This window comes from Lolium rigidum, chromosome 7 (assembly GCF_022539505.1).
Source record: "Lolium rigidum isolate FL_2022 chromosome 7, APGP_CSIRO_Lrig_0.1, whole genome shotgun sequence".
NCBI lineage: Eukaryota > Viridiplantae > Streptophyta > Magnoliopsida > Poales > Poaceae > Lolium > Lolium rigidum.
The window spans coordinates 282,539,743-282,551,797 of record NC_061514.1 but is presented as its reverse complement, the minus strand read 5'-3'; the positions used below and the strand labels follow the sequence as shown (position 1 = coordinate 282,551,797).

General features: G+C 43.7%; 2 protein-coding genes and 1 long non-coding RNA gene across 4 annotated transcripts; 2 read left to right on the top strand and 1 right to left on the bottom strand.

Moving 5' to 3' along the window:
- Positions 1–3,295: 3,295 nt before the first annotated feature.
- On the top strand, positions 3,296–5,439 carry LOC124677100. Of its 2 annotated transcripts, XR_006993943.1 has the most exons (3): positions 3,296–4,319; positions 4,870–5,000; positions 5,076–5,439. It is a non-coding gene; the product is annotated as an uncharacterized LOC124677100 (long non-coding RNA). The 2 variants fall into 2 exon arrangements; XR_006993942.1 differs by lacking the exon at positions 4,870–5,000.
- A 423-nt stretch (positions 5,440–5,862) lies between these two features.
- Positions 5,863–7,843, bottom strand: LOC124677722 (10 kDa chaperonin, mitochondrial-like). The gene is made up of 3 exons (XM_047213682.1): positions 7,684–7,843; positions 6,803–6,945; positions 5,863–6,100 (listed from the first exon to the last, which is right to left on the bottom strand). The coding sequence occupies exons 1-3, from the start codon at positions 7,792–7,794 to the stop codon at positions 6,052–6,054; spliced, it is 303 nt and encodes a 100-aa protein (XP_047069638.1). The 5' UTR covers positions 7,795–7,843; the 3' UTR covers positions 5,863–6,051.
- Positions 7,844–8,094: 251 nt separating this feature from the next.
- Positions 8,095–11,669, top strand: LOC124675677 (protein N-terminal and lysine N-methyltransferase efm7-like). The gene is made up of 8 exons (XM_047211750.1): positions 8,095–8,199; positions 8,316–8,383; positions 9,329–9,448; positions 9,521–9,594; positions 9,921–9,972; positions 10,074–10,175; positions 10,277–10,385; positions 11,371–11,669. Exons 1-8 carry the CDS (start codon positions 8,108–8,110, stop codon positions 11,489–11,491), a joined length of 738 nt encoding a protein of 245 aa, XP_047067706.1. The 5' UTR covers positions 8,095–8,107; the 3' UTR covers positions 11,492–11,669.
- The last annotated feature ends 386 nt before the right edge of the window (positions 11,670–12,055 follow it).

Below are 12,055 nucleotides of genomic sequence, written 5' to 3'. Positions count from 1 at the left end.
AGAAAAATATAAAATTATATATCAAAATGATCAGAAAAACAAATCCTAGTTGTTTATCCATGTTTCATACATCTTTGAACCAATTAAATATGAGCCTTAGTAGAAACCCTAATTTGACCCCTCTCATATGTCGGGGTTCGATGTCGAACCCCCCTCTTTTTCCATCGATGCACCTAGGGTTACCCAAACCCCTTTAATATGACATATCATCATGTTGTATGTGCATTGCATTGTACCTTGTCTTGATTGTGCTCTTCCATTTCCGGTGTTTGGTTCTTCATCGATAGGGACCGAACGCGAGCTCGAGATCAACGCCACCGAAGAGCAGAGCACCGAACAACGAGGGACAAGGCAAGCCCTAACCTGGTTCATATATGGTTTCGAAATGCTTTACTTCTGGTTCTTACATATTGCATCCGCTTTAAATATGTTTTATCGGCAGTTGTAGATATCCTATGTGTGCATAATTCCATTCTTGTAGCCCAGAGTTACTGATTCACCGCTCCCAGCAGAAACTAGGTCCGAGCTTGTTCGCATCGCTAGAGCCGTATATGTGTTATGCTTAGCCATGCTTAGTCTGTTGAAGTCCGATCCATCCGGTTGATGAATCGAGCTACGAATGAACCTAGTTTGACAGGATGACGTGGTAAGATCGAGTGATGATGTTAATAAACATGCTAAAGGCTTGGATGGGCCGCCACATGGGGATGTGGTGATTTGACTCATTCTCGCCGATACTAGGACCCGAGTTCTCGCCTTCGGAACCAAGACCGAGCGTACAGCCACACGGGGCCCATGGGAACCCCTTGGCCCGAACTTACCTAGCTTACCCATGAGTCAATTAGTTTGCGAGTTCCATTTGCCATACGCATGGGGGAAAGGTGGAAAAGGTTTCAAAGTGCATCATACAAGGCGTGGCTAGGGTGAAGGATGCTGAAGGCATTGAACCGGATCCCCGCGCATAATGACCGGGACCGCCTCGGAGAGTGGCTACCTACGATGACGGAGCTCCCGGTTAGTTTGACTCATGGAATAGGCGAAGTAAGGGAAAGGTTTTGGTCGACCACCCTCCGCCAGGCACACCAAGGAAGTGTGTTAATCTAGTGGCACTAAGAGTCGGTCGGCGCGTGTAGGTAAAGTTGTACACCCCTGCAGGGTAAATCTTTTCGAAAAGCCGTGTCCACGGTTATGGACGACTTGGTGATGGATTCTGTGATCATAGACAACTTGAACTTAATGTAAAACTTGATGTCAATGTGTGATAAGGATCCCCTCTCAGGGTGTCGAGGGGGTGATCCTAGGTGATAGGTTCAGGTAATGATGAAGATTCGGTGGATTCAACATGATGATCTTAGAGCTAGAGTTGATATCGCTCTCTTACCCCTTTTTAAAATGGTCTGAATAGACGAGCTTCTGCTCCCTCCTGTTTACAAAGGAAAACTGGCTTTCCGCAAAATAAGCTCCACATAAAGCCTCGCACACCCGCTTTGCTAACAGGTTGTACTAAGTCTTGCTGAGTCCCTGTACTCAGCCTTGCATGCTTTGTTTCAGAGGAAGTCCTTTCAGCTGATGGTGGCTTCTACCTTGACGTCGACGAGTAGTTTGGAGTTCCTCAGGCGGCAGCCTGCGACTTATGGGCTGGGACGTCGCCTTATGTTATGGCCTCTTAGGCCCTTTGCAGTCTTGTTATCTAGATAACATAATTTGCTTTCCGTTGCTTGTTGAATTGTGGTCAGTGACCTCTGCGTGTAATAAATTGGGATCTTAACTCTGCTAAGAGTTGTAATATATTTGCTTTCAATCGTAGAGTCACTGTTGTGTTACCGATTCTCACCCTGTAGGCCCTAGAGATCTAGGTTAGGCTTATACCAAGATGTGATATCTGGGTTTGTCTAGCCCTGACCTCCGGGGTTCCCGACAAAAACTTTTCCAGTACTAGGCTTTTCATGCACCAACCAGATATTAGAAATCCAACCATCGCCACGCTATATACCCATACCCATTCCTTTGCCCCACACTCCCGCCACCTCAGTTGAGCAATTGCAAGTAGATCTGGCAGCCCAATGGCCGGATCCTGTAGCTTCGCCCCATCCAGTCGCCACCGCAAACCTTCAACGGCGCCATCAATGAGCGAGGACACTCAGTCAGGACACGAGAAAGCGCACGGGAGGCACACAGTTCCAATCTCTTGCTCCCGCACCCATTGTGAACAACAAGGAGGACAAGGGCAAGGAGGAGAACGACTTCATCTCTCTCAAAGAGGAAGAGGTCATGATGTTGCGTGCGTTGAAGCAATTGTTGCGCACGGCCGCGGGCGAGGAGCGGTGGCGCAGCCACATCAACGACTTAAGAGACAAACCAGCTGGATCGTTGTTTGTTCCAAGACATTCAGTTCAAGGTGCGACAGCACCAGCAAGCCTACGGTACCAGAACAAGCAGCCCACGAAGAAGAGTTGGCAGAGGGGACAAACAATCGATTAAGACATGACCCAACCCAAGTATTTGGAGTAAGGTCCGCATAGTACGATCCTGGGAGTGTAACAAACTTGCAGAACTAAAACAATACATATTTACTATATATCAAAGCTGACCCTATTTGCTGAAAGGAGAGCGTTTTGGCAACTGTTCATGGTAGTTTTCTATTCAATCAACGCTTGACGCGTGTGCGTTTCTACTGTGCGTGAGCACTCGGTTACGGTTGATTTTGATCGTGCATCGGGCCTACCCACCGCTTATCTAGAGCAATCTCCAACTCTCCCGACCCAGTTTGACCGACCAACCCACACCATCGCGAAGTCTCCACCGTTTTTTTGCTGCCGCAGGCCTCCCACCCCTGATTTTTCTTGCCTCTGAACGTGGGGTCGTGTGGCTCACCGTGTGGGAACTCTCGCCTCAGGACTTAGGAGGCGTCTAGCGCTTGGTGGTGCTCGCGGCGGCGGCTGCCGATTTGGCCGACGCGCGACCTCGGACGGCGGCGGGGCGGCGAGCAGGAAGCGGCAGAGTTGGAGATGCCCGCATCGACCACGAGTCCGGTAGCGACGAGCGGCTGCGCGCGTCGGTCCGCACGTGCGTCGCCTCGCCCTTCCCTCCTCCTCTACCTTTCCTCTCTTTCTCCCGTCTCACTCTCTCTTGCTCTATCAGCTGAGCATGTCGACAGTCGTTGACATGTTCTTGGATCCACAGGCTTCTTTCTTCGTGCCATCCGCTTGCTCCGTGCCGCGTCATGAATTGCAGTTGCAGGATGTTACCGCAGCGGGTCGTTGAGGTTGCCCTGCTGCTACGCGTGGAGGGCAGGGTAGGCCTATGTCGCATGGGCGCACTGGTGGATGTCCTCTGGCCGGCCTCTTCTCCGCGCCCCGGCTCTTGCAATCTTCTTCCAGGCTATTTGCTACCGCCTCCATAAAAGGAGCGGAAGGGCCTCACAACAATGTTGGGGCAATGGCAAGATGGAGTCCCATGTGACTACAGATAGCATGGCCGACCGGCCGGCTGGCTGGCAGTTTGGTGTCTAGGCTCCGTCAATATTTCGTCTTCAATACAGTTTTCCTTCATGCTATGGCCGGATGTAAGAATCATCAGTTTAATCTTGACACTACTACAATCTCTCTGATTTTGCGAACTATCGGATTGCCGGGGCAGATGTATAAGCCTGGTATATGCTTGATAAAATTCCCAACCATGCCTTTAGCTTCAAGTTCTGAATACCCTGCAAACAACATTTATTTTTTTAGGTCCTGTAGATTAATCCACCACTTGATGGTTGATGCAGCAGAGGAGGACATGGTGTACCGATGGGAGTTTCAGGCAAATCAGTGGGCTGTCGCGTTGGGTAATTAGGATATAAGTAATGTGGTTTGCAACAACAGATCTGCTGCAGGCACTTCCACTAGCTATGTGTACCTTTCTATGGACAATAATCTATAGTGTTTCTTTAAATTGGTTTGCAAAATATATGCATAACCAATGGTATATTCCATAAAGACAACTAAGAACTTATTAGTTCAGTTGCTAAATTGTTATTTCTGTATTTTGTTAAACCAACAATCTAACCTACCTCTTCTACAATTCTTTGTTATAAGCTGTCCGTTGTAAGTCATATGTACTTCCACTTCAACACTATGATTTGTACCAATTTTCAGATAAGCAAATGTTCTTGACCTCTCTTTTCTTTAATAGGAATTCGTGGAAAATATTTCCTCTCAACATATTGCCAAGTGATCATCGGTGAGAAGGAAGTACGAGTTTCAGTTCTGGCTTATGACTTTCAGGTGGATGATGGCTCAATTTCTGAATGGACTATTTCTGATGAATTACCTCAGGTATGCTACACTGCATCTCTTATATCCATAAGGAAAGAAAACGATACTCATACTGTGATTTCTCTTTCGCAATCGTTTACACTTTTCAAGTTTCTTTTGTTCTTTGGTAATTTGTTTAATTCCGAAGGAAATTATGCTATTTGAAGAAGTGCTACACTGGTAGTTAGGTTTGGTTTGGCAAACCATTTTCAGCAATGCCCTAGAATTTCAATTGAAAACTATGCAAGCAGAGCAGCACTTATTTGCTTAATGGAATTGCAACTGTAGCTCTTTTGCAAGTGTCATTCATTTAGATTGCTTCACAATAATTGTGCAGCAACAATGTCATAACATGGCAGAATGCAAGTTAAGACATTTGTTAGTTCAGTTGTTAAAATCATATTTCTAATTTTGCTATACTATGTTAAACCAACATTTAATCTACTTTTTACAAAAAAAAAATTATAAATTCATTGAACACGTAATGATTTCAGGCGATGTATCAAAAGAGGCTCGCACATTTGATACAAAAACATAGGGGCATGAAGTATTGATAATATATCTCTAACAGATTTCGCTATGGGTCCATCGGATTTCATTTACATTAAGTTCTCGATGTTTCTTTTATCATGACACAAACGGCTGTGCGTTGTCTGCTCCTTTGTCACCTTGATGACTTCATCATAGCATAGCAAATTTCAAGTGAGTGAACCAAAAATATACAAGTTTAGCTACTTTATTCATTTCACTATAAAATCGTGGCCTTATTTGCATCAGATAAGGTTGAGGCCCTTGGTGTCATCAGCTAGATGGACAATCTGAAGCTGGAGCTTTGAGACAGACTAGATTCTTCTATGACTGATGTACATATTTCATCTATTCATTGGAACTATATCTCCTTTGAAGACAGAAGTCTGATATAATTGTTTCACCGGTGGTTGGCATTGGCATGGCTACATGATATACATCTTTGGGTAGACCATTTTGAACTTTATCAAAGAGAGTTATCTGGACTAAGTTGAGTCCATCATTTTAGTCAGAGATTGAGGTTGCTATTGAGCCACAATTCTTTAGTGCAACTATGAAACACTAATGTATATTACATTTGTATAATTGTTTTGTGGCAAGCTTCACATGAGTATGACTAATTTGCCAAGTCCATTCAAAGTACTATGTAAAATATAAGGCGCATATACAAAATAAAGTTACACACTCTGTGGTACTCCTAAAAGAGATGCAGTATCAGACCTCATCTTTCTGCCATTGGAAGTTCAGATAACCCATCCTCACTAAGATATGCAGTGGTGGGAAATGTCGTCGCTTTGCCGGGCACGCCGCGCCTAACTTCCTAGTATACTACATGATGAATCACAAATAGGTCAATCAAGACACGATCTAAACACCAAACACACCAAGTGTTTGGCGCAAGGTCTGCAAATAGTACGATCATAGGAGTGCAAAATTGAACAGAACAGAAACAATTCCATACTGCGCGATCAATCCGCGGCGGAAGGTGGCCAAAGGATAGCAACCAGGAAGCAACCATAAAAAGAAAAATTAACAGTTTCGCAAGTTCACTCAATTGCATCACAACATAAAGTAGGCAACAACCATATCAAGTTCATGATGTTCTAGGCAAAAATCTATCACACCATAAAATGAGTTTTCTTTTCAAGGTTTATCCGATAGCATCAAAACTCTAAAACAAATTCTCCTGCTGTAGAGCAATTGACAACTTCATGACTATCCAAAATCAGTCCGAGAGGGTACCCAGGATGTCGTTCTCTCTGAAGAGGAGGTACCTGAAATTCCACAAAAATAATTTGAGCCCTCCCATTAGTAAAAAAAAAGATAGATAGGGAATACAGAAGAAGTATATTAGACTTATTAAAATCTTGGACAAACAAAAACAAAACATTTTGATTTTTTGCCACAAAAATGTAGGACAGAATGTGACCATCTATTCATCTAATAACAAAGAGCATGTTAAAACCAGGGTATTAGTAGGAACACCTGTTGTCCTTGAAATAGCAAAGGTATAAAATGACGAAGGTAATGATGTTAAGCTACTCAAGTAACCATCTGGTATCCAAGTACTATCTATGTCTTATCCAGGTTGGGGTAAAACGGTCTGACCTAATAACACAGATCATGTGGAAGACTTGAATACAAATCACAAGGCTACTCAAATAACCATCTGGTAGTACTACCTATGTCCTATCAAAGTTACTCTAGCAGCATTTGAAAGTACGCATATTAGGTCATACAGTTATGGATATTAGAAATCACAAGTGTCACATCTGGTGTTCTAATACCATTCCATACCCTAGGTTGATAGAACAATAAAATACTGAGCATATAGGAAAATACTGGTTACTAAGAGTGATGAAAATGTACAATGCCGCTTAATTAAGGTAACAGTTTTGTGACATGCAAGAACCACAGGAAAAACAGTACAACATTTACAATAAAGAAAGCAAAATAATGTTGAATAAGTGGCGTACTCTTTCTCAGGAGCAAGCTTGACTTCAAGTCCACCATACTCCGGCAGCAGAACATGGTCACCTTCCTTAAGGCAAACAGGGATCAGTTTGCCATCCCTGTCACGTTCTCCAGGGCCAACAGCCACAACCTTGCCAGAGTTCAGCTGGATTCAAAACAACATTATCAGGTCATGAACTAATTTTGAAGTCGAAAGCAACAAAAAGAGGGAAAAAAATACAGTATAATGATGAAACCTATGCTGGAGGATAATGCAGGATCATTGAGCTGAACTGGTAGGACTAGAGACGGAACTACTGTGAAATTACAGCTAGCAATATAGTAGCATGCCAAATGCCAAAAAGATGCAACTATTTGTGAGAATTTACTTTGTGTGGAAGCAGATCAGATTCAAACTTGCCTAACAGAATGCTAATTGCTTAAGCTAAACAATTCCAGCTACTAACAATCTACAGACTACACAAAGCCAATCTGAAATTCTGAATCGACACACCTACCCACACTGCAATCTGAAGCAATTACTCTATCAAACGAACAATCTGAACTAGGCAATCAAACAGCTCAACCTAACCAGTAAACACATCCAAGTTGCGCAATCAAATTGTAATTGCTTAAGCTGAACGAATTCCAGGTAACAATCTGCAAACTACACAAAGGCAAACTGGAACAGACCTAGCCTGCTAGCCACACTGCAATCTGAACTAATTATTCTCTCAAACGGTAAACACATCCGATTTGCAGCTGCTCCCCACAATATCCAGTTGGGCAGATGCCAATAGGCGAAACACCTCACATCAGACCACGATCTAAGCCCTCCGCCACACAACCCTGCCTATTGGAAACATGAGCAGCACTAAAAGGGGGGAAATGGCGGCGGGTATACCTGCTTGGAGGTCTCCGGGAGGAGGATGCCGCCGGCGCTCTTCTTGGGCAGCACAATCTTCTCCACCAGCACCCGGTTGAACGACGGGAGCAGACGCTTGATCGCTGCCATCGCCGCCGCTGATCTCCTCTTCCTCTTCTTGGGAAACAAGCAAAGCTTCTACACTCTTCGCAACGCCTCCACGGTTGGTGGGGTTTAGGGTTTTAATGGGGACGCGACGGCGGAGAGGAAATGACACTCCTGCCCCTCCCTGCCCTGCCCTAGAATGTTCTCGCGCATGGGCCAGCTTGGGCCCATGCGAGGCCCACTACGCAGGCTCGAGCCCATGTGGCGGCACCGAGCAAGGCAGCGCCGCCGGGAACTCGAGTCCAGTTTCCAAGTCACCATTGCAGTCGCCGACGGCGAGGAGGACGAGCTGAGAGAGATGGCGGACGCCGGCGCACCGACGGGGCGGAAGGAGGAGGAGGAGGAAGACGACGTCGTCTGTCTGGATCCGTCCTTCTTCATGAATCGCGAGTAGGGGTTTGCTCTTCACCCTCTCTCTCTCGAATTGCAGCAGTGGTCCGTCAGCTTCCTGCTGAGCTCAATTGAAATCATTTGTGTTGATGATTTCGTTTGCTGGGTTTGTGCAGGTACGAGATGACGACCTTCACCTACGGCTCCCAAGTGCTCAACCTCCTCTGCTCCAGCTCCGCCTCCAGTTTAGTGACATACCCTTCGCTCCTTCCTTGCCATTTTCGTCTTGCTTGCTAAGCGGGGAAGTACGTATGGTGTCCGTGATGTGGAAATGGTGAATTGGTAAAGAGCCATCTTGCTGCTAGCTCGTTCTGCGTAAATTCAACTAGGAAACGTTAAGGTTCTCCTTAGTCTAGGGCCGAAGATGGGATGGTTGGCTGAACTTTTTAACAGTTTGCTGCCCAGATGGTTACCATTTTCGTGTCGATGAGGATAACTAGAACCCAGCAGCGCTTGTGTAGTAGCTGTATCTCTCAGTGTTAATACCGCTGTATTACAAAATAAAACACCTGTCTCTGGTTGCAGTAACACTTGAGGTAAAATGTTAAACGCATGCCACTGACATGTAGTTGTGCATTTTCTTCTTGTTGTCTGCATATGTAACAAGAGCGGGTTTTCATTACACAGTCATGTGGTTTAGGACCACTTTTATCCTGTCTTGTTTGGGGATCCTTCCACTGAGATAGAGCCATTCTAGTATGTCAGGATCTCAAAAGGCCCATGTTGCACATGATCATGCTAATGAAGGCCCTCATTAAATTTTTCTGTCGCTAGGAGAGCCGACTCTTATGCCTTACTTCATTCTGTCCATTTCTAGTTTTACAGCCAGACATTTATACAGCTTCGCTTACCAAAGTAATTCTCATTTAAATGGCCACAGTTCTGCCATGTGTCCACCATACAAAAAAAGTTAGATCTGGCCGTGCTGCACTCAAGTTCCGTTGCATCCGTGCAGTGAGCGATCAGCGATGTGGGTGGTCTTATTTAAGCCTCACGGTTAGTACACTAGCTTGTCTGGCTGAATTTAGGTACATGCATCATACCACTCCATAGTACGTATTGACATGTATTTGTTATTTTCTTAGCATGCCGCCACCACATCTAACATACATTCTAAATTTTGGTGCAGCTGATTATGACCTTACTGGGCAGTTAGTATGGCCAGGTGCTGTTCTGATGAACACATACCTATCGGAACACCCTGAGACTGTGAAGGGACGCTCAATAATTGAGTTGGGATCTGGGATTGGTGAGAAAATTCTCGATCGCGTTCACTTCAGTTTTGCAATCTTACAAAAGCTGACGTATTGTGACTTGCTAGGCATTACTGGGATATTGTGCAGCCGTTTCTGTAAAGAGGTGGTCTTGACTGATCACAATGATGAAGTTTTAGAGGCAAGGTTCAATCCTTCAGAATATCTTTCGCTGATATGTTCAAGTTTGAGATCTTATAGAAGGATTTTAAGACTCCACATCAGTTTAAGATATTGATTACTAGTTTTAGTAATTTGTGTATGTCATACTAGCATTGGGTTTACGACTGATAAAAAATAGCATTTTTCAGTCTGTATGGTGACAATCATCCATCGTACTGATATATCATCTAATGCTAGAACAAGAAATCGACATCATCAATCATAAATGATACAAGCATTGCGCATGTCATACTTGCATCTTTCCTTTGACATGACTATTATGCCTACACATGAATGATTTCACAGATTATAAAGAAAAATATAGAGTTGCAGTCATCTTCTGAAAATGCTGAAGCAGGTTAGCACTTGTATCTTTCAGCTCATTATATTTCATGGCTATGGCATTCATTGAAATGTAACTGTCCATTGATCGGATCTGAACTGATACTTCTGTTGCAGTGCTGACGGCTGAGAAGCTAGAGTGGGGAAATAATGATCATATAAGCAATATCATGAAGGAACACCCTGTTGGGTTTGACCTCATTGTTGGAGCCGATATCTATATCCTTCCAACTTTTCTAATTTTCAGTTCTGACCCTTTCTCTTTCTATTCCTTATGCATATAGCGATTGGTTTGTTTCGTGGACCTTGACTCGCAGAAAGCTTCCAGCAATCTAGCATTCCATGTCTCTTTGATACTGTAGAGAAGTTTCTTCGTATGCAGGGCGGTAAATGTAGATTCATACTGGCTTATGTATCACGAGCTAAAGTGTATGTATTTTCTTCAGCTCAGTTCCCATCCAAGACATATTTGAGTAAATTCTTGAGTACTTTCTCATTAAAAGATAGAGATAAATGCTGCACATCATGATGGTCCGATTACAATAAAAAAATTAATGACCTTATAGTTGATTATTATGTTATATTAGAATTTAAATTTTCGTTAGAATAAAGAGTCACTCGATTCTTCGATTTGTCAGTATACGGATTGAAAAAAAATTATATTGTTGGGCTAGCCAATATGAAGAGCATGTCATGCCATTCTGAATATTTTAGTATAAAAGGTAGCTGAGGTTCGCATGGTTGTAGACTGCTTAAAGATACATCATCAGTCACATTAGAAGGTTCTAAGTAGAATTACTGCAATGGCTCCAAAACAACCTACACTGCATAGGCTAATGAGCCACTGATCCCATGAGTACAAATTGCACACATTATGATGCATGATTAATGTGTATATGTAGGGCTACAAAACTGCTGCCAGTATAGAGACAGATAATGTGACATGTCGCCCATTCTTTTGTCAGTTTGTCGCTTATGAAGATAGTATTTTCCAAATGCAATCCTGAGCAAATAGAATGTACAGGCTGGCTTGGAGTAGTTTAGATTATCATTTGCTGACACCTAGAATCGGTAGCATACTGACATTTACTAGGTATGGCTAATGTACTGTTGCGAAAGCTTGCACGATACAAGAACAGCAGCAATAGAAAGTGGCATATTTTTTTGTCAGAAATAATATTAGGTTATTTCAGTGTTGTCCTTTATACTCCTTTTGAGGTTTTGCGATGTTATAATAACTAGTACTAGTGAGATCGAAGAGCAACCCCAACTCTTCAGAAGTCCACTTTATGTTTGCATATCATTTTCTCTATTTTTTTCTCGCAGTATCTTTTTTTTTCTGTTCTATTAATACATTGTTTTAAATGACCAGTATATTCTCTTATCCAAGTTGCTTCCCTTCTCATATGACCAGCATGGACGCACTAGTACTGAAGGAAGCTGAAAAACATGGAATGCTTGTTGAAGAAGTGGACGGGACGAGAACCACCATCTCACATCTTCAAGGCGTCATATTCAGCATCATCCTCAGATGACTTGCTTCTGATGGAATGCCTGGGCGACCATTAGCGACGAGCAATATGTTGAACCTGCTATCGGGAAAGCAAAAAAAGTTCCTTTCCAGAGGAAAGAAACAATACCACACTGCCACATTAACATCATTCCTGACGATGCTTCAGTTCCTTAGCTGGTTGAATGTAAAATTTTAAATTATGACAGACCCGAATCGGTCACGAGCATCGTCAATGTTACGGGTACCAGTGAGATGACCAGGCGCTGAAAGTCCTTGGGGCAATCAACGAAGGAAGCGCTGGCTGGCAGAAGCAGTGGCATCATGTAAGATTGAGATGCTCCCAGCCTGAAAAGTCCCTGAATCACCATGAGCTCGTGCTTGGTGTACCTAGGTAAACATCAAAACCACACTGGAAATCTTCGTCATCCTGTATGTTGTTCCTCCAGTGTGCTGCCAATGCCAATGCATGCGATATGGATCCAATCCCTGCGTTGTTCTTTAGCCTGTTTCTCTTGCTCTTCGCGGAATCTTGTCGCGACATCTCGTCAAGGACTGTCCTGATCGGACTTTGTCACGGAGGCAAATG

Excerpts from the sequence above, each read along its gene's own strand:
- LOC124677722 (XM_047213682.1), bottom strand. The coding sequence starts at position 7,794 with ATGGCAGCGATCAAGCGTCTGCTCCCGTCGTTCAACCGGGTGCTGGTG. Across the intron at positions 6,946-7,683 it reads TCCCGGAGACCTCCAAGCAG|CTGAACTCTGGCAAGGTTGT; the intron begins GTATACCCGCCG and ends TTTTGAATCCAG. Across the intron at positions 6,101-6,802 it reads AAGCTTGCTCCTGAGAAAGA|GTACCTCCTCTTCAGAGAGA; the intron begins GTACGCCACTTA and ends GTGGAATTTCAG.
- LOC124675677 (XM_047211750.1), top strand. The coding sequence starts at position 8,108 with ATGGCGGACGCCGGCGCACCGACGGGGCGGAAGGAGGAGGAGGAGGAA. Across the intron at positions 8,200-8,315 it reads TCCTTCTTCATGAATCGCGA|GTACGAGATGACGACCTTCA; the intron begins GTAGGGGTTTGC and ends GGGTTTGTGCAG. Across the intron at positions 10,386-11,370 it reads TATGTATCACGAGCTAAAGT|CATGGACGCACTAGTACTGA; the intron begins GTATGTATTTTC and ends TCATATGACCAG.